The sequence below is a fragment of the Cololabis saira genome, chromosome 13 (assembly GCF_033807715.1).
Source record: "Cololabis saira isolate AMF1-May2022 chromosome 13, fColSai1.1, whole genome shotgun sequence".
Classification (NCBI taxonomy): Eukaryota; Metazoa; Chordata; class Actinopteri; order Beloniformes; family Belonidae; genus Cololabis; species Cololabis saira.
The window spans coordinates 30190403-30212002 of NC_084599.1; the positions used below are offsets into that span (position 1 = coordinate 30190403).

General features: G+C 40.8%; 1 protein-coding gene and 1 long non-coding RNA gene across 3 annotated transcripts in view; both read left to right on the top strand.

Annotated features, from left to right (window-relative positions):
• LOC133457853 (uncharacterized) overlaps nucleotides 1–21600 on the top strand; it is a 94497-nt gene that overhangs the window by 37406 nt on the left and 35491 nt on the right. For both annotated transcript variants that reach the window (XR_009783908.1, XR_009783907.1), the window contains one exon: nucleotides 1074–1379. This is a non-coding gene — a long non-coding RNA (uncharacterized LOC133457853). The remainder of the gene's footprint in view (nucleotides 1–1073; nucleotides 1380–21600) is intronic.
• sox2 (SRY-box transcription factor 2) lies at nucleotides 4560–7056 on the top strand. Its single transcript, XM_061738623.1, has one exon. It carries the CDS (start codon nucleotides 5142–5144, stop codon nucleotides 6111–6113), a length of 972 nt encoding a protein of 323 aa, XP_061594607.1. The 5' UTR covers nucleotides 4560–5141; the 3' UTR covers nucleotides 6114–7056.

Sequence of the window (21600 nt, forward strand, 5' to 3'; positions counted from 1 at the left end):
ACCGTGGGCAGACTAAGGCGGCTTGTATGGCTCCAAGGTCCATCCTGGAGGAACTAATACATGTTGACTGCACACACCTGCAGGCATGCGTCTCAGCCTTAGCAGGTTGCATTAGTCATCCTCATTTCCCTCCATTAACATCCATGCATTTATGACATTTCACAGTTGCCTTATCAGCGGTTTAAGGGCATGCAATATATTCTGAGCAATTGTAGTGAGAAGGCTAGAATAAGAAACAGGAGGTTGCTGCAAGAATCACCAGATATGCATACTGAATGCTTCCTTCTATGGAGCACAAACTTGCGAACCCTATGCAAAATTATGAGACTGTGCTAAATCCACAGCAGACCTCTGGGGACTAATATATTCTGGATTTAAGCTCTGTTGTGAAATGCATAACATGCCTGCACCTGACCTGCTCTCCTTGAGACCCCTTAACACCCCCTTAATAACAATAATAATAATAATAATAAGTATTATTATTATTATTATTATTATTATTATTATTATTATTAATAATAATAATAATAATAATAATAATAATAATAATAAGTATTATTAATTTAAAACTTCCAATGGTAGTTACTTTTTATATCCCTTTTTTCCTTTTCATACCGTGTCAGTTTCTCTTTGACATTGCCGTGTACTTTGCAAAAAGAAAAAGGAGCGAAAAAAAAATCTTTATCAAATCCCCATTCTGAGGCTTTCAATAAGGCAGGCCATTACCTCACTGGCGCTTTTGTTCGGCCTATACAAGAGAGAACAAAATGGTTATTCAGGAGGACGCTTTAGATTTTTATTGTGGGCTCGCTATTCACAAAGAGCACCGTTATTGTATTAAAAAGAACCATCTGTGGCAGAAACAATGGCTTCAAATTATCTGTGAATACCCAGTGAACAAAATATAAAGCTTTTTCCTGCTCATTATGTGGGCTAAGCTAGGGGGTGGAAGATAGGAGAGGCATAGACTTTGCTATAACTGACTTTTGTTGTTCTTGCTTGCATTCTTCTCCTTTTTAAATCGGCCCCCTTTTCACATTGTGTGTCGCCATAAACGGCTTTTCTTGTTGCAGGGCGAGCGGAGAGAAGACAGCGGAGCTCCAGAGAAGGGAGCGGGGCTGCGCGGGGCCGCACGCCGACCGAAGCGCACCGGCTGCCGGGTGGACGGCGCTCGGACTACCGGGGGGCCACGGAGGGGCGGCCGGGTGCGCGGGACGGGGGCCGGCGGCCGGAGCTCCGTCCCGGACTGAGGGAGGGCAGGATGCTTCGCCGGCTGATGGGGAATAAAGGAAGATATTGAAGGAGGATGAACGAAAATTGCATCCTGTGTGTCATTTTTTGCCAAACAAGACGAGAGGAAGACAACTCCCAAACTGGCAGTAAGTTGAAGTGGAGCGGAGAGGAGAAGCCCCGTGTGTTTGTGTGTGTGTGTGTGTGTGTGTGTGTGTGTGTGTGTGTGTGTGTGTGCGTGTGTGTGTCGGTGTGTAGGCTATGCAAGTGTGTGTTTGAGTCGGTGTGTAAAACATACCGTCTTGCGGAATGACACCGCATGGCATCCAGAGCTTGACTGAGTGTCGGAGTTGCAGTTTGCCGCTTAGATGATATTCAACACACACATATACAGACAGTTGAGACACTAACAAAGTGAAGTAGCCTAAATGAAGTAAAATATCAACTAAGCATGAAAATAAGACTTGAGATTTGTTTCTTGCTGCAGTTTGATACCGTTCATTTGGTTCCTCTTTATTGATGATACACAGCTATAAAGTTTGACATAGGCAAAAAGAAAAAAAATCACTTACTATTTATATATTTAAGAGATTTTATTATTGCATAATTTGATTTACTTTATTTATTATTTCCCCATTTTTCCATAATTATTTTGTAAAATCAATTATTGCCTCCTGTGTTTAACGGCATCTATACAATTCAGCAACAGCGTTTATGCTTAATTATAAAATATAATTGATTTAGCGTTGGCCTGCATATTTTCTGTCGGTTTAGGGAAAAACATGTAAATCACAACTGCAGCATAAATATCAACAGTTCTTGTCTGAAAAGAATGAGACTGGTTTAATTTACCATATTAATCCTTGTTTTCCACATTAGTTATCAAGATTGCCTTATTAGTGTTTTGATAAAGTATTTTTCTGCAGTGCGTCTTGAGCCCGCGTGCTACGGCCCCTAGTGGCAGAAAAATAAGTTTATTCCCGTTTTACCAGAAATCCGTCTCTGCCGTGCCATGGACACTTTCTATTTTCTTTAACTTTAACAGCACTAAACATTTTTATATTTTTGGTGTGTGAGATTGCGTTTTATAAAAAAAAAAAAAACATATCTAATGCTGCCAAAAACAGTAACAAGCTTGTAAATTAGCCACATGTTAATGGTGTTATTGTGTTTGAGCCATCTGTTATTATTTTTTTGATCGCAAAACACTATAGTTTCATTTATTTATTTATTTTGGCATGTTTGGGAGAGATCCTATCACCTAAATTTCTGCATCCACAAGACATCATTTTGATATCACAGCAGGCCTCTCCTCTATTTGCCGGATCCACCCCAACCTGGTGAAGCAGGGGGGCTTACAAGTGGTCCGGGGGAACCGCCCCACTAGTTTCTCTCAGTTTTTGTCAAACAACGGCTTTAATTCAGGATGATTGTGGATGCAGGGCCATTCCCGGCTGGCTGGGGCATGCTTTCAGGGAGCTGCAGGGCCCCGCTGTTCCTTTATTATCATAAGCAGATTAGAGGTAGCGGGGAACACACTCAGATGCAGATAGCAGACGAGCGGCCCATTTCAACCTTGCATTATAATGGACCGAGCTGCATGTGTCGCCTCTCGCAGCCTATTAAGCACAAGATGAATCTTATGTAAGGTTGCCGGGGCCGGCATAATAAGAGCACGGGGGCTCCGCTCCTCCATTTATTATCAAATGACTAAAACAAAATAATAAGGCTTGATCTGTTCACTTTCAATTATGATTTAATCTGGAGATACGAAATTAAATTAAATTATTTCAGGTGTGTGTAGCTACTTGATATGTCTTTAATTAACCTATTTGGATTGTCTTACTTGTAGACCCGGACAAGCCGCAGGGGCGTCTGCAGTTGTTAATTGAAAAGTGACAGTTGTTGTGATTTATTGGAATATTTTCCAGCATTTCTGTGTTAAGCGTTCAAATGAATGCCTAAAGAACACACGGAATCTCTATTGCGTCTCTATACTTTGAGAAAACCCTTATGTGGAGTCCTGTTGTAGTTTCCTCTCTGTCCACTAGGCGGCACTAGTGCCACGCTGCACAGCGCTTTGCCATGAGGCGGGGGTTCTGTTTAAAACGCTAAACAAGTGGCACCAACACTTCTAGCCTCCCAAAACTTTACTAGTTGTCGCCATTAGATCTCTGTGAGTGAAAAGATCACATCTAAAGCGTACTGTTACACCGTTTTCACTTCATAATAACCACCGTTTGGTGGTATTGATCCAGAATTGGGGGCTAAGCGAAGCAGCTGGAGGCCGCTTTTTTATTCACACTAATTGGCTGACACGCTTGTTGGGGCTTATATGAATGAGCCGCGTCTTCTGTCGCAGCACACTTTACCTCAAAATATTCCTCACCTTTATTCGTCCCGCTTCCCTGTCTCCATGGTAAGGCCTGTCCTGCCACTACAAAGTCCTAACAACAGCAACAGCACTGGCGGTGGAAGTGAAGTGGACTTGGGTCTTTGTCCAGACAGATGTAGCGACAACATCCCAAACAAAAAAAACGCTTATTTGTGCTGAGATGAGCCCGTCTGCCTTCTCTGTGTTGGTATTCAACTTCACTAAACAAAAGGACTTGGGGAAACATCTTGGATTACCTTTCCTCTTTTCAGCGTTAAAAACCAGCCGTGGCTTCCCCCCTTCACGCTGACATTCACTCAGTGCGCGGCCATTCACTGCTTTGAGTTAACTAACAAAGTTTATTCAAGTGTTGTTGTGTTATTGGGCCTGTAAGTGGGGAGGGGGAATTAGTCACTTTCTGATTTTAAACAACAAAAGTGACACCCACCATGACTTATATCGAAACAATTTTGTTTCTCATCTTGAGGAATTGACCATTAATGTCAACATTTGATCATTATATTAACAGTTTCAGTCATTTTGGTTCTTATTTTGTTATTCTCCAAGTGACCCTTTGGACATTGGATTTGCTGTCAGAGTGTTTTAATAGCACAAAAACATAGAAAATGAGCTTATCTTTTTTATTTTTTTTGCACATCTTTTTTTGAATCAAGAAACATTTTGTCATATGGGATAAAATAAATTTCAATTTGAACAACATAAACACACATATATATATATATATATATATATATATATATATATATATATATATATATATATATATATATATATATATATATATATATATATATACATATATATACATATATATATATATATATATATATATATATATAATGTGTGTATATGTTCCGAGGAAAAAAAATCCCCTCAAGCAAGAAATAGTAAATATGTACATATTGGCTCCTATGGCAGCCTGAGTGTGTGTATGCCTGAGTCTCGGGGAAGTCAGGCCCCGCCTCTTTATGCTAATTACGGCCTCCCATTGGTGTGTCAGAGGAGAAGGCCTGCTCTGATTGGCCAGGTCGAAGCCATTTATTCGCTGACAGCCCCTTCACATGAATGGTTGTCTATTAACTTGTTCAAAAACTATCTGGAGTTGTCAAGGCTCAGGCGGACAGAGGCGAAAAAGTACAGTTTGTTGACGCTTTTTCGGCGAAGCGGCGGGAGAAGTTTTGTGGACACAACATAGCAGGGACCTATTGGGAGAAGGCTCTCCGTTTTCACACACACGAACTCTGACACACACTCACCGAGAGGGAGGGAGAGAGAGAACGAGCGAGGGAGAGTGTGTGGGGACGCGGCTTGATGCTTGTTGTTTTTGTCCAGAGAAAAGTTGCAGAGAAAATCGACAGGTAACTGTAAGCAGCAGTCCGGTGCTCCTCGCTGTCCGCCTCTGGCTCCTGGAGTTTGCTTCCTTTTTTTTGTTTTTATTTTACCTTTTTTTTTTAGTTTGTTTCTTCTATTTTTTTTTTCGCCTGTTCGGGAAGCTCCTACTAAAAGTTTTTCCCAGATGTATAACATGATGGAGACTGAACTGAAGCCCCCGGCTCCCCAGACCAACACGGGGGGCACGGGCAACACCAACACGTCCGGCACCGGCACCAACCAGAAAAACAGCCCGGAGCGGGTCAAGAGACCCATGAACGCGTTCATGGTGTGGTCCCGAGGCCAGAGGAGAAAGATGGCGCAAGAAAACCCCAAAATGCACAACTCGGAGATAAGCAAGAGGCTGGGGGCCGAATGGAAACTTCTGTCCGAGAGCGAGAAGAGACCCTTCATCGATGAAGCCAAGAGACTGAGGGCCCTGCACATGAAGGAGCACCCGGATTACAAATACCGGCCCAGGAGGAAAACCAAGACCCTCATGAAGAAGGACAAGTACACGCTGCCCGGCGGGCTGCTGGCCCCCGGGGGGGCCGGCATGGGGGCCGGGGTCGGGGTCGGGGTGGGCGCCGGCCTGGGCGGCGGCGTCAACCAGCGCATGGACAGCTACGCGGCGCACATGAACGGCTGGACCAACGGCGGCTACGGCATGATGCAGGAGCAGCTGAGCTACCAGCACCCGGGGCTGAACGCGCACAACGCGGGCCAGATGCAGAGCATGCACCGCTACGACATGAGCGCGCTGCAGTACAACTCCATGAGCGGCTCCCAGAGCTACATGAACGGCTCCCCGACTTACTCCATGTCTTACTCCCAGCAGAGCACGCCGGGGATGACCGCCCTGGGCTCCATGGGGCCCTCGTCCGTGGTCAAGTCCGAGTCCAGCAGCTCCAGCCCGCCCGTCGTCACCTCGTCGTCCCACCGGGCGGCCCCGCCAGGCTGCCAGAGCGGAGACCTGAGGGACATGATCAGCATGTACCTGCCCGGGGCCGAGGTGGGCGAGCAGGGCGCGCAGAGCCGGCTACACATGTCCGGCCACTACCAGAGCACCGTGCCCGGGACGACGATCAACGGCACGCTGCCCTTAACACACATGTAAGAGACACAAACACAGAGAGAGAGAAAGAGAGAGAGAGAAAAAGAGAAAAGAAGAATTAAAAAAAGAACTTTTATAAAAGAAACTGTGGACTACTCAATGTTGGACTATTTTTGTATAGAAAAAAAAAATCTTTGGGGTGGGAAAAGTTGTATAAAAGTCTCCAGGAAAAAGGACACGACTCTTTTTTTTTTCTTTCATTTTACTCTTGAGGAAGCTCTAGAGGAACGGTAGGAGATCCCCTCTTAACTGGTGGCTGAAGTTTGGATGACTAGAAAGTGGGAGTCGCAATCAAATGTTTTATTATTGCAATCACCTTTTGTACAGTATTTATCAAAGAAACATTACAATCAGATGAAATTGTTTGTTAAACAAGAGGTTGCGTTTTCTTTTATTCTCTTTTTAAAAAATAAAAATAAAGCATCATCGGCTCTGCAGAGAATATAAAAAGTGATAAATGGCAGAACTGGAATTATATGGGAGCGATCAGTTATGCTCCTTTAGGCAAACATTGGATTGAAAAGGGACAAAAGACACTGGTAATTCTGAGTTTGTTTTGTTTTTTTTTTTCATTAAAGGTCTACATACTAAACGTTTTTTATTTCTTTTAAAAAAGTATGACACTCTTTCTGTCATACAGCTTAAAATATAGGTTGTTAATTTATATTTCCGTCTCCCACTTTTCATCTGTTAGAGGTATGACGCTTGTGCTCATTATTTTCTAATTGATTTGTACAATTTCTGTATATTTCCTGTGATATTTTAAGTTTTTATTTCAAAATTCATTCCCGTAGTTGTATTTTGAAAATTGTGGCCTGTACGCAGAAGCCAACCACTCCATGTATATATACCAGAACTAATACCATCCTTATAACAGTTACAATTTCAGCTGAGTATATTTTTTTTTCAATATGCAGTTTGAAATGAATAAATTTTGGAAAATTTGGATACTTGAAATTGTTTGAGTTTTGATTTTGTTTCCCCTTACTCATTTCTGTGTGTGCAGGCAGTCATGTGTTGTCATCTGTCTCTGGGTTTTTTTCTGTTCTCTTCTAGTTAATTCTCTACTTTAAAATCGCGTTCACTTTTAGCACAGTCATTACTATAAAGTATGTATCCCTAATTATACCAGAATGACGACTTGCCAATTTCAAACACAATTGATCAACTAATTGAGGCTGTGCGTCGTGGTTAACCACGTTTCTATTTTCTAGTGCCTGCGGATGGCCCCATCAAGCCAAAGTTGGCCTGTTTCCTCAAAAGGGGAAGATTTTTCCACCAAAATATCCAACATTCTCAGGTATAGACTGACGTTTCTCCTCTTATCAATCACCTTTCTTGATTTTGAAGACCACACTTACATTTAGATTTTTGTTTCTTCTTCTCATTTTCTTTTTTTCTCAATTTTTTGCCTGTTTTTTAAGAATCAAACAGCACTTGTTTGTGATGGCACAAATGGTTATTTCAGATTTTTGTAATCTGACAAGAGAATTTCTTTTTCCAGTGACACCCACCTGCACCGTTATCTGATAATGATGAGTATTTATAGCAGCCTCACATGAGAGCTCAGGCCTCGTCTAATGCTGTAATGCTTTTTTTTCTTCCTGCCCCCCCCCCCCCCCCCCCCCCTATATGTGTTAATTTATCTGCTATCTTTCCCACGAATTCAAGAGTTCTAGGCCTAAAATGTTCAATTAGCTGCAAATGGAAGGCGAGCCCTCTTGAGAGGAGGCAGCAGGCAGTTTTTTTTCCTCGTTTTTCCTCCTCTGCGTTGTAATGGCTCCACACAGATTTTTCGGTGTGGCCATTATAATTTAATGTTTAATCAAACGGGCCCTGCTGTTTCCCGTTAACCCCGGTTCTCACGGTTCAAGATCTCCGGTGACTGTGGCTGCTTCCCCCCCCTCCCCTTTTTTTTCTTTAATAAAAACAGAACCGTTAACCAAAGGGTTAAAAAAAAAAATCTTCATGCATCTTTCAGCCAAATCAGCTGAAGCCCCCTCTCATGATAATAATCCTTATGATGAGCTAACAGCGAGGCCTGAATGTAACTAACGGTTTTAAATCTGGGGGGAGTGTGTTTGACTGAGTGTGTGTGCAGCGAGGTAGATTAGGGCCGTTGTGTCTCGCAGGCTTGGTCCCGGGGGAGCAGCAGATGAATATTTGAAGAGGCTCCTCGGTATTTATCCATCCACTTCTTCTTCTCTCTCTCTCTCCCTCTCTCTCTCCCTCTCCCTCTCTAAGGGAGACCTTCAAGAGGTCAAGAGATCGTCGGTTTCCCTATTAATTATTGATCAGAGCAGCTGGATTGCATGTAATATCAAGAACGCTGGTGATAAACAATTTGTTTCTAAAAGGTCAGAGTATAGACGCATTAAATTCCCCACCTTTTTTTTTTTACCCCCCTTCTTTCTCCTTTTTTCTAATTTGCGAATAGCAGGGCCCCGCAGGCCCGCAGGCCCCCCGAAATGATTATTTTTCTTGACTGAGCGCTGCACCTTTGATGTGATGAAAAGGCTTTTGGGAATGAGAGAATACTCTGTTTTCGGTGATCAACTTCTATCTTCCGAGGTTTACTACGAGACCTGTTGGTAACGCCGGTAAAGAGCGGCTGGAGACACAATCAGTTTGACGCCTGTGCCGCTTTGAAAACTGAAAACAAAGCCGGAGCCAAAGAGTATGAACACTTTTAATAATGTCAGTGCCTTTCCTCAGCAATTAGATTTTTTTCCCTCCCTAAAAGTGTGTTTTTAGTGCTTTAATTTCAAACAACTGGCATATTTTATTTTCTGTCAAATTATTATAATTGTTATTTTATGAAAGGGTTCGTTTTATATTTCCCCTTTTCTGTGTGAGAGGAGCGCAGAAAACCAGGGCGTGGTAAACGTTTATTCTGAAAACAAAATATTAGTTCCTGTGCTTTCCAAATCAGATTTAATTTAATCTCAGGGGGCTTTAAACTCAGTAGCGCTGCTGATCAAACATTTAATAAAGGCTGCTCATGGCAGCTCTGTATATACAGGTGATACAGTCTTAAACATCTTAACGTGTGGCCGTGGACGGAATCCACCGTGACACTTGAAATAAATCTCAATCAAACACATTTAATATTTCCAAATGATTCCTTCTCTTGTAAAGAACATGTTGGAGGCGGAGTGGGTGTCTGCAGGCTGCAGCCCCATTGCGCAGCTGGGTCGGGGAGTCTGAGAGCTTTGAGGGTCGGTCAAGGTGTTGTTGCCTTTCATCCTTTCGTCCATCCACCCATCCGTCCATTCATTCATTCATCCATCCATCCATCCATCTCCCCTTCTGTTCCTCGCGTGCAGAGTCTGGCGGCCGCTGCTCGGGGATATTTGGCCTGCAACAGGTGGTAAGCGCGCAAGCCACTTTTTTTCCGCACCGGTTAAAGCAAGCTTCCAGATGTTATCTATGATATAACCTGGCGCGTGAGTGCGCCTTTGTTGTCACATCGATGTGTCTCGTCTGAAAGGTAGATGTTTGGTTTATACTTTTAATTTTCTCACTCCTCTGTAAAGTAAAAAAAAAAGTAAGCTCTCTCAATCCTATGAAATATAAGATCGATATTACTGTAGAATATATTTTATTCTTACAAAGTCATGGAGCCCGAAGGCCTTCACTTAAAGATAAGAGCATAAAAATGAACGATTTAAGATGTGAAAGTATATATATATGTTTCATCCACGATGAGAGACCATAAATAGACGTGTCTGTGGGCAGAGCTCTGTGTTTTAATGCTTGTTGCCGAGATTAAATGATTATTAAAATTAGGTCAAATGACCCACCTGCACGCGCGCGCGTGCGCGCACACGAACAATATGGGTTCAGTAGCCTGTAATCCCACGAGAGCCACTTTCCCTTTTCACCGCGATGCTGATGATGAAGACGCTGATTAGGAGGGGCCCATGACGTCATTCACACATGAAACGGCCCACTGGTCTCCAGTGAAGTATTTCTCACCACCGATAAACTTCAAGCTCTTCTGGATCAAGTCAAATTGTATTTATATTATTTAATGACAATATGGCGAATATATGAAGACATTTAAAGTCTTAACTCATAAAATATAACACACTTCTTGTGATTTTTGATTAGGTCTATAAAGTGTTTGATAAATTGTGATAAAAAAAATCAATACATTATTGCTTAGTCTGCCAGTCTCATTAAAGTGGACGTGGTTGCCGCTGATGTAATGAAATCTCAAACTTTTGAGAATAATCAAACCAGGATTAAATGTGTGTTTTGGAGGAAGTTATTTTCCAACCTTGCAGAGAGTTTTTTTTTAGTTTTTTCGGGATTCCTGACATCTCTGCACTCATCATCGAGAATAACAATAATGGCTAAAAAGCAAAACTGTCAGAGCAGAGGACCTGTCGTGTGTTTCGGCTGCGTGTGCGTGCGAGCGAGAGCGCGCGCACGTTTAGAGTGTATAGAGAGACTGAAGGCTGATTTATGGTTCCGCGTTACACCAACGCAGGGCCTACGCCGTAGGGTATGTGGCGACGCGCAGCTTACAGGGCGCGTGGCCGCGTACCCTACGCCGTAGGCTACGCGTCGATTTAACGCAGAACCTTAATTCAGGCTTGATAGGCATCCAGCAGCCTGCTGATCAGCGCAGGTGCAGGGAGGGGAGCGGGCGGTGTGCTGCTCCGTGCGGGTGTGTGCGTGCATTTGTTGGAGAGTTCTCTCTCTCTCTCTCTCTTTCACACACACACACACACACACACACACACACACACACACACACACACACACACACACACACACACACACACTCACTTCCACTGAATAGGACCACACACTGACACAGACCAGCATGCCATCAGCCTCGCGCTGCTCTCGGGTCGGCCTGCATTCTCAGAGGCTCGAGGCCTCTCCAACCCCCCCATCTCCCCCCCAGCCCCCCATCAACCCCCCCATCCCACCCCCACGTCAGCAGCGGCTCAAGCTCCGTTTATCATTTCTGCTCATTGATGCTGACAGCTTTATAGAGCACCATCATTAAAGGAATGCGCGCGTTTTGCAGCGGATCACGACTCAAGAAAAAGTGCACAAGTGCAGCAAAACTCTACACGAGCTTTAAGATGAATGTTATTTACTAATATTTAGAAAAAAAGAAATCCACCTAAACCCGTTTTTGTTCTTGGCGCGCATTGTGCCATCCATCACCAGCTGCCCATCCCCACTAAGTCCTCCTAATGCCTACTGTCGCAGCTCCCATTAACGGCCGCAAAACTCAGGGTTCTTAATCGTGGTTTGCATAAAATTGAGGCGTCTCTTGCACTTTTTTCCTCTTCGTTTCCAATTTTTGTTTGGGGGAAAAAAAAAAAAATTCAAACTTTTTTTCTGAACCTTTTCCGAAAAAGTTTCTAAAAGTTTCCGAAATCACGTTGTTCTGTCTTGTTCTGTCTTGATTTGAATCCCGAAATCGAATCGTGATATTGATGAAAGTGTTGTTTTTCTTCGTTAATGAATGCCTGTGTGGTTTCTTGAAGACATTATCAAAGACCTCGAGAATATATATATATATATATATATATATATATATATATATATATATATATATATATATATATATATATATATATATATATATATATATATATATATATATATATATATATATATATATATTATATATTATATATTATATATATATATATATATTATATATAAGGGAAAGGGCCAAATTACAAGGCCTTTTGTGCTGTGAGAGAAACCGTTGTTTTCTCACCTGAATACGCATATTAACACTGAATTGTATATTGTTTTGGTCGTATATTTTTAATATTAAATGTTTTGATATTCATTCAACATCATCCTTTTCATTTTTAATATTTTAATAATGTCGTCACCATCGAGCGAATGCACCAACACTGAGACTGGAAGCCATTTCGTTTATTAGTGCTTTTACCCTCGCTGATTTCAGGATTAAATTCCACTATAGTCAAACATGCGAAGCACAAGCGTCAGTGTGCACATTGTCTTATAACAAATTCGAGTTAATACAGCCATAATGATAGTATAACTGCACGCTAATTGGCCTTTTTTCCTTCACAACAATGCAAACAGATCAGCATCTCTTTATTATTTAATAACGTCAAACGCTTGGCTGGCTGTGCTGGCTGCTGAGACAGTTGGCTTCTGTGGGGAAGAGGACAATGCAGCTCCAAGTCAGGAGTTTCATTCATGTGCTATATGATCACTGAAGAAGAACAAAAAAACGAATATCTTTGCCAGAAATTTCAACAGAATGAATGTTAAAAAAAGACTGCGAGGTGATAAAAGACATAAGTTGTACCGCTGAACTGTGCATGGTGTCCTGTAATATTTCGCCTCTGCAGCTTGAAGCAACAGATGACTTTGGAGCACCGGTCCTTCAGCTCTTAGTGAAAGTGCTGCATGCTCTGCTGGTCTTTAGTTGACTGGAAATTTGGAGTCTGTGTTCAGTGGAGGGCATCAGTGGAGGCATCTTATATAGTTTGCCTGCAAAAACTACAGATGCGTTATACTGTAAATGGATGGAGATAAGAAATGTACAGAATACCGGCCCTGCAACAACCAATAGTGCATGATAGCCCAGTTCATAGACAGTTCCTGAACCCTGTTTGAGTTGTCTTGCTGGACTTTTGGAGCAGGTGGACACTAGTCTTCCCGTTTCAGGGTAAAAGTGCGCGGTGAGACAGACAGAGGCGATCATCACCGCATGTGACTGGCTTTTCTTACATACATCCCATCGCACGTTTACACCCTGAACTGCCTGGTCTGGGTCCGATTTTAGTGCATTTCTAATCCATTTCAGTGCATTTCTAATCATTTTTAGTGCCCGTTTTGTGTCAAAGTTTACATGTTGATCTGCGGAGGACTTTTATTGGAAACGGATTCAGCTGGTACCCATCTGCTGTGTGCTGGCATCGCCGAGGTTGAGGTGCTTCCCGGCATTCACAAAGTCTTTGATAGAGAAGGCTGTTGCTCTGATGGGACTGAATCATCATTAACGGCTGATTTATGGTTCCGCGTTACACCAACGCAGCGCCTACGGCGTAGGTGACGCGGCGAAGCGCAACGTCCGCGTACCCTACGCCGTAGGCTCTGCGTCGATTTAACGCAGAACCATAATTCAGGCTTAACGAGCCAACAAACACAGCCCCCCCTCACACACACACACACACACACACACACACACACACACACACACACACACACACACACACACACTCCCCACCCAACTCCTCTGGTCTCATTTCCCAGCATAGACACTAACCTCTTTCAGTCTGTCATCAGCCTGACTCTCTCCCTCCACCGACTGCAGCACAACAGCCCCGTCCATTGTTCCCCCTCCGCCTGGCCCCCTGCCTGGCCCCCCGACCCAACTGTTGACCAACAACTCTGCTCACATTAAACCGGGAGGGGGGACGGCGGGGCTTGTCCTATTTTTAAAAATATGACATATTCATAAATTGCATGCGGAAAGTGGGTCTGAAGGCCCCAAAATGTGTGTCTCTCAGTGTTTTCGTTAGACATAGAGGTTCAATTAGGCCTATGCTAAAATAATAATAAAAAAAAAATACCCAAGGCAAGGCAAGGTAAGTTTATTTATATAGCACAATTCAACACAATTCAAAGTGCTTTACATCAACATTAAAAGGGGCAAGACACAATTAAACAGTAAATAACAAATACAATGAAATACAATAATATGACAAGAGGTAAAATAATAAAAAGCACAAGTTGTTAAAACGTAAGGGCAGTAGAGTACAGCAGGTAAGTATTTAATTTAAGAGTACGCTTCAGTAAACAGTAATGTTTTTAGGCCTGATTTAAAGGATCTACAGTTGGAGCAGACCTCAGGTCTACAGGGAGTTTGTTCCACCGGTGAGGAGCAGAATAACTGAACGCTGCCTCACCTTGCTTGGTTCTGGTTCTTGGGACACACAACAAACCAGATCCAGATGAACCTCAGGGGTCTGGGAGCTTCATAGGAACTAACAGATCAAGCATGTATTTTGGTCCAAGACCATTCAGTGCTTTGTAGACCAGCAGTAAGATTTTAAACTCCATCCTTTGACTCACTGGAAGCCAGTGTTGCGATATCATGACCGGTGCAATATGGTCCAGTTTCCTGGAACACATTTCCTACAGAAATACATCAGTTTTGAATTAACAACTATTCATTCATATATCTTATCTCTAAAAAACATAGTGTAATACATGCAATAAGTAACCTTTACTCACTAAGTGCGGCTTTTCACAATAAAAGCTCTAAAAGTGGTTTGTATCACTTAAAAATGAGTGGCCTCAAACCTGTTACCCTTAATGGACGCTGGAGAAACTATATGTCAGCATTATAATGATTCTGTAACATTCTTGTGTTTTGGTGTACATGCTTTGTCTGATGAAGTTTTGTTTTTCCAAATTATAGCAAATAATATGATTAAACCTTGAATCTACACAAGAAGTAGTAATACAAGTAGGTACTAATTGTAAAAAGGGATCTGTTTTCTTTTCAAGGTTTCAAGGTTTTCAAGACCTTAAACCAACAAAGAAGCTGTAAAAGTGCACTTGAAGGCTGTGAAATCCTTAAATAGTCATTCAAATTATGCAGCTCTTGTTTTTTTGGAACTGACATTGAACAGATCAAAAACTATGTGATGAACTTTCATTCAATTAGAAATAATCCTGAGGTTTTAAAGCGATAACTACAGTTAAAAATGACATTTAAAGAAGTAAAACGTATCTACAGCTCATTTTGGTGTACAATGAATATTAGTGAAATGAACTTACAGTTTTTCTTGATTGCCTAAGCATGATTTTCAAAACAGGGCCCGTGGTTTCAAAACACTACACACAATTAGCACAACAACACACCAAATTAGCAAAACACTACAGATCCTTTGCAAAATTAAACACGCTTGTAAAAACTATACACTTCTTTTTAAAAACCACACTTTTTTACCATATGAAACAAACACGTTTCACATTACTATACTCTGTTTGCACGAGTTACACTCTGCTGTGATAAACCTAAAACACTTTTAGCACTTCTACGTCCCTATGATAAGAGTAGGCTACTATCAACAAAGTACAAATATACAGTTTTTCTTGATCGTTTTGGCCCATTTTTCCATTCACAGTTTACTTTTTCAAAACAGCTCACACAAAGCCCTTAACAGAAGCTGAAATAACCAAAACACTTTATGTTTGCAGAATGACACCACTTTCTCAAAACTTGTCACACATCCATCAAAACCAAACTTTTCCATCAAAACCTACAATTTTTTCTCAATTGAACATGTATGTTTTCTCATTTATTTACTGTAACGATGGATAACAAAATTGAAACCACAGCTATCAATATCAACTTTTGTTCAACACCCTCATAATATTGACTATTTTACAACTGACAACATACTACAATTTGGGTTTTGTATTGAGCACTCTAACTTAGTTATATAACTTAGAAATATACTGTCACAGAGTATTTACAGTAAAATCAGAAAATGTGTATACAGTAAAATATTGTAGATCTGTTTTTGTATTGCTGAAGTTCCTGTCAACACCATTGATTTACATTTGTTCTACTGTGTACAAAATGTCAAGATTCTGACAGAAAAATATTTATTGCAGTACTTGTCATATGCACATACTGTAAGCAATCAAAATGACAGGGTTCAATATGCAGTACAACAAAGGTCAATTCTCAAAGAAAGTACTGTAAATGAAACACAATCAAATGAAACCCTGTAAATATGAAAAAAATAAAAATACAGGAAAATTACGCATTGTCGACACGGGCCTGACGATCAGGCCACATGTCCTCGTCCACGTCCTCCTCGATCTATGCTTGGTGTCAACTTCAAGCTATTGACCTCTTTGATAGGTTGAGGACTACTTGCTTTGTTTTGCAAAGAGAGTTCACACAGGTGCTGATAATTTTTAGAATTGAGAGAGCAGTTCCAGTTTGCTGCTACAAAGTGTCTGCAATGTGTTGCCATGGTAAATCAGTTATGTTTTGTGTCTCTTTGTGAGAAGTGTGTTAACTGTTTTGAAAAGTGTATTACAGTAAAAGTAAAAAAAAATTGTGTGAAAGCAATGAGAAATAGTTAACTGATTCGCCAGAGAGGACTCTTGCTGTGCAAAGAAGGTGTGAGCATTAGATAAAGTTGACCCATGATGTGCAAAATGTGTCAAAGCAATCGAGAAAAACTGTAGTCTTTCTCTGACTCTTGTGCTTTGAGACCAATGAGCTCACCTGCTGCTTTCTATAGTGTAGATACACCTGATTGGTGTGTCTACATTTAAGCAAACAAGTGTTTGCACACCTGATGACTGTGTTGAACCAACTGGTTGGACGGTGTGCTAATTTGACAGTCAGTGCTTTGGTATTGCAAAGAAGTGACTTTATGATAGATTTTTGTGTCTAATGTACGTTTAGTGTGTTTAGTGTTTTGAAAATCACTGTGTGTAGAGTTTTGCAACAAGTGTGAGGTTGACAATGTGCTTATAGTTGTGCAAATATGGGCTGATGTTTTGCTTCTTGAGTGTAAGGTTTTGCTAATAGTGTACTACTTTTAATTTTAGTGTGTAAGCAATCGAAAAAAACTGTAAGAGGCTCATTGAAACTGTTCTGTATGAAAAAGTAGCCAGTGTTGATATTATGAGACAAGGTGTTGATTGTGTTTTTAAGAGTAGGCTTCTATTACAAAATGCCAGAGAGATGGTGTAGCTGTTCAAAGGCTGTAACATCAAAATGACAGATCCCTCTTTCTCAAACAAAAGCAGACTAGGCATACACCTGTTATCCTCTAGACACTTGTGTTTCCCCTACTACCCACTTATTTTCTTTTCTCTTTAAGCATCACAGCATCAAATAATCATCAGATGGAAGGATTATCTAAATGTCACTGAGCAAAAGTTTTTGAGCCTCAGTATATTGATGTGTTTAGACCCCTCCGAGCACATGATCTGGGCTGTTACAGCAAACCATACCGACACGCAGACCGATGCCTCGGATTACATTGTGCATGTGGAAATACCATATCGCTTTCAGTTGTGAATTATTCATCTGCCCCATGACCCTCTTCTAGTTTACTTACAGTGTGTCATTCATCCATCTTACGGATGTTTTTGAAACTTTTGACATTAAAACTAACAAGTAACTCTTAACATTATGCACTTAGGATGAAAATAGTTGAGCTGCAGCAAATAGAAAAATTGAAATGAGTGATTAACCCTTGTTCAGTGAAGCAAAAATAGATTAAATGTGACTGAACTTTTTATCATACCATATTTATCTAATTCTTAAGATAACTTCAAATGTAGCTATATATTATTAAAAACAGTAGTTTCTTATATGGAAAGAAGGAAACCATGCTGCTCCTCTGAGATGCATTTACAGTTCAGGGAAAACGAGAAACAGAAGTGGCTCAAATTGTGTCCATTATGCTGCTCGACATGAAAACTTGCAATTTAAAGGGAAGTCAACAGTGTGTGTGTGTGTGTGTGTGTGTGTGTGTGTGTGTGTGTGTGTGTGTGTGTGTGTGTGTGTGTGTGTGTGTGTGTGTGTGTGTGTGTGTGTGAGTGTGTGTCAGTCTCACTTAAATTTTTTTGCATTTGTTCATATCCTTACAAAGATCTTCCTTTCATTATGTGTAAAATTTCGCTCCCAGTCGATTGTGTTTTCTGCAGCGTATTTCGATTGATTGCATCAGTCACTATCAGGCTGTTCTGGAGCTGGTGACTCCGAGGGTTCAGTCTCTCCCTCTCTCTCACTCTGCTGCTCTGACAGAAGCTGTTGTTGGAAGGAAGAGTGGCCTCTTTCAGTGTGGGTGTCCCCTCGGGGCCAACTGGGAGAGATAATCAGACAGGACAGTTACAGACAGACAGACAGATGCAGTAGACTGCAGTTGCAGTTGTTTCTCCCCAACTCTCAAGCATATTTTGAAGAATTTGAGATGGGCGCTTGCTGTTTTCTATAAATTCTCAATTCGCTTCTGTACCGGTGCCATCTTTTATAGTTTGTATTATTTACTTTTTTCCATAATTTTCCCCTCTGAACCACTTCTTAAATTAGAGTAGATCAGATTAGATTGCCTTGAGTTTAACTGGTCCATCAAACCGGAGATAGTGCTGCTAAACTGATTAAAAAAAGAACATCAAGTGGCACTATTTTTACCCATGGTACCGCAAATACATGTATGAACAAGTTTTTTCTTTGATGTGGATTTGTAAGTCAATGAAAAGATGTTATGTTTCTACACAGCATAGATGTATTTGTCCTTTAATGCAATAGTTTTATCAAAATCTGAGATAAAAAGCAAATGCTCTGTGACATGACAAGCACACACCTCATTAACCACCAAGGTGTAGGGCTGCTGAAAGTTTTTTAATCTTGGAAAGCTGTGAAAGTTGTCTGGCCATCAGGTTTTGGTCTGTTTGGTGAGGTTTAGGCATGAAAACTAGCTGATTACAGTTAAACCAAATCACATTACATCCCTCCAAACTATTACACTTCCTCACACAAAGCATGATTTAATGATCCAAAGGTAAGACTGGGCAGTTTTGATTAAAAGGTGTTGGTAGATTACATGTTTGTGGTTTACAGAAACAGAAACTCCTAAGAAATGTATCCTTGTCATTTGGATTTTGTATGATGTCTGTACTCACTAGGTTGTTTTTTTTTTTCTCTTAAGGAAACTCATCAAACATGTTCTCCAGCTGATATATGTGTGAGCAGAACTCATATCTTATGGTGTGCACAGAGGCACTTTTCAAATTGTCTCCTTTACAGGAGAAACTTACAAAAAGAAAGACCTGACACTCAATTAAACATTAAATCCTAAACAATTCACAACCATGAACATTATAGCTGCATTTAGTCACCATCGTGCCGTATAATATGCTGATGAAGTCGAGCAAAGACAGATTTTTATGTACATATTCGAAAGTTGCCGCGACCGTTTCAACTATTGCTCTTTTACTGTAAGTTTCCATCACAATTCTTCTGAGTTAGTGCGTGGGTGTGTGTGTGTACGTGTAAGTGTGTGTGAAAAGAGGAGGCAAGAGAACGAGACACATGGTAAATATAGGGCAAACGGAGATCAGTCTGGCCAGGGTTGGGCTGGGCAGGGCAGTGCAGCAGCATTTGATTGTAAATAAGAGAGGAGTCAGTTCACACGCCGATCAAGTGACTGCCGGGAACAAGCGAGCCATTTGAATCAGGTGGCTATCTCACTATCTGGGAGATCAGAGCCCTGTCACCCCCTCCCTCCCCATCTGCCCCCTCCTTTTTGCTCTCGTCATTGTGTGTTGCGCTGTAAGTGGACGCACACAAGTGAAATGACATGTCCTTCCCTGCTGGCTGGAAGAGCAGGTAGAGTGGGCGGATGAGATTTCGCTGTCTCACTCAGAAAAGGAAAGGAAGGAGGAGGAAAGGAGAGGAGGAAAGGAGAGGACAATCCTCTAGACTATCACACCCTGAAGCATGACCTGACGAAGTCACTGTAAGAAATGACTGAATAGAAAAGAGATACAAAATCACTTTTTTAGGGTATGAAAGTAAAAAGATATGACAGATTTATTTATCATTTTAAGACGGTTTATACTTTATTAAGGTCTCACATGCTGCCGTAGAATACTTTATTTAAAACTTGTCAAATGCTTGTTGTCCCGCTTTGATTTGATCTTTAACAGAAACCCTGGTCTGCTCTCAGTTAGTATGTCAAAATATATTTTTTTACTCCTTAAAACATCAATGAAATGTTTAAAGTTAGCGCAGCAATCTCACAGTTTCAACTTCACGCTTAAATGTAATACTTTCAATAAACCATCTAAAATATTGAAATGTTAAATTTACTTTAGTTTAGTATTTTAGTTATTTACAACATAACTATCTTAACTTTGAGTATGTCAAGTCATTTTTTTAACCTTTCTGGCACAAAATGATTAATTCGTTTTGAAGTAGTTTATATTTAATTTTTGTAATTCTATATTTATTTTATTGATTTATATCAGGGCCAAAGCAAACCAGAATATGGTCCTCAGTTATGCTGGTTGTCACAATAAAGACCTGTGAATAATGGTCTAGAGGAAAACACACACACACACACACACAGCCACGTTCACACACTCTTGTGCTGGTTTTTTTCTTTTTTTTATTTAATGTTGCTTCTTGACAATGACCCCCAGGGGAGACGATAATGTGTGACAGCTGCCTCCTGTTCATATTGATTAAATGACATCCAGGATAATTTACCGATTTACCGACTGACAGAGCCCAATTGCCCTGAGGGAGGTTTCAGGCCTGTTAGCCTCGCCGGCTTACCGTTTATGTTCACAGGCGCTGCTTTAATGTGAACATCTCCCTCCGTCCCACTGCGAGCCCGCAGACTCCGCCTCGTGCTGCAAAGGTAATGCTCGATGTTAAGGTGATAGGCACCATACAAGCTGCACATGTGGAGGCTAAGTCAGAATCACATACAGAAAAGAAAGGAAATGTTAGTCAGAATCAGAATCAGAATCAGAAAAGGGTTTATTGCCAAGTTTTCACACGAGGAATTTGTTTTGGGGATTGGTGCAACACAATACAAATATAAAAACAAATATATAAGAGATAAAATAAAATGAAATGTATAAACAATAAAAAGTATAAACAGTAAAATAAAATGTAGACCAGAAATGTACAAAATGAGGTTTTAAAGTGCCGGGTGAGTCTGTACAAAAGTGACTTAGGAACTTAGGATAGGTAAAAAGTATAGACAGAAATGTACAATGAGGTTTGTAAAGTGCCGGATATGAGTCAATCCTTTCTCATCTCAAGTTTCAACTTAATTTGAATAATACATTTTGAATGAATGGGACTGTTTGTCTATAACAAATACAATCCCTGTTTTAAAAACACATCTTAGTTTAAAATATTTGAATCATAACAACAACAAAAAAACTTGTTTGAAAAATATGAATTACATTCCCCTTTTAAGCAGATGGAAGCTGAGAGAGTAGAAAACAGACTGCACATCTGCACATCTGAGGACGTTATTACAACTGAAACCACAGAAGAAATATGCCGATCAAAAGAATTGACGAAACACGACAATTATTGGAAAAGAGGATAGTGAAAAAAAATGTGCTTGAATGAAATAAAACAGATGGAAAAATAAAAAGATGCATTAAATTATTTGAGGACATAAACACAAAACCATCAGCGTGAGACACACAAACACGATCAAACAAATATGAAATAGTCAGAGGTTAATGGTTCTTCCCATGAAGGAATGTATGCACCTAATTCTACACAGAAGCTTCACTGAAAATTTCACAAGCATGTGCTGTCTGAGAGGGAAATACTTCAAATATTCATTCTGCAATAAATATTTTTCATTATTAGAATGTTTTAAATGTATTTTGCAACTTCTTAGATTCTCTGAGCCTGTCTGGATTCCATTTTCTCGCGGTCGGCGCACAGATTCCATCA

What these genes read in the sequence shown, in the direction of transcription:
- sox2 (XM_061738623.1), top strand. Translation starts at nt 5,142, where the DNA reads ATGTATAACATGATGGAGACTGAACTGAAGCCCCCGGCTCCCCAGACC.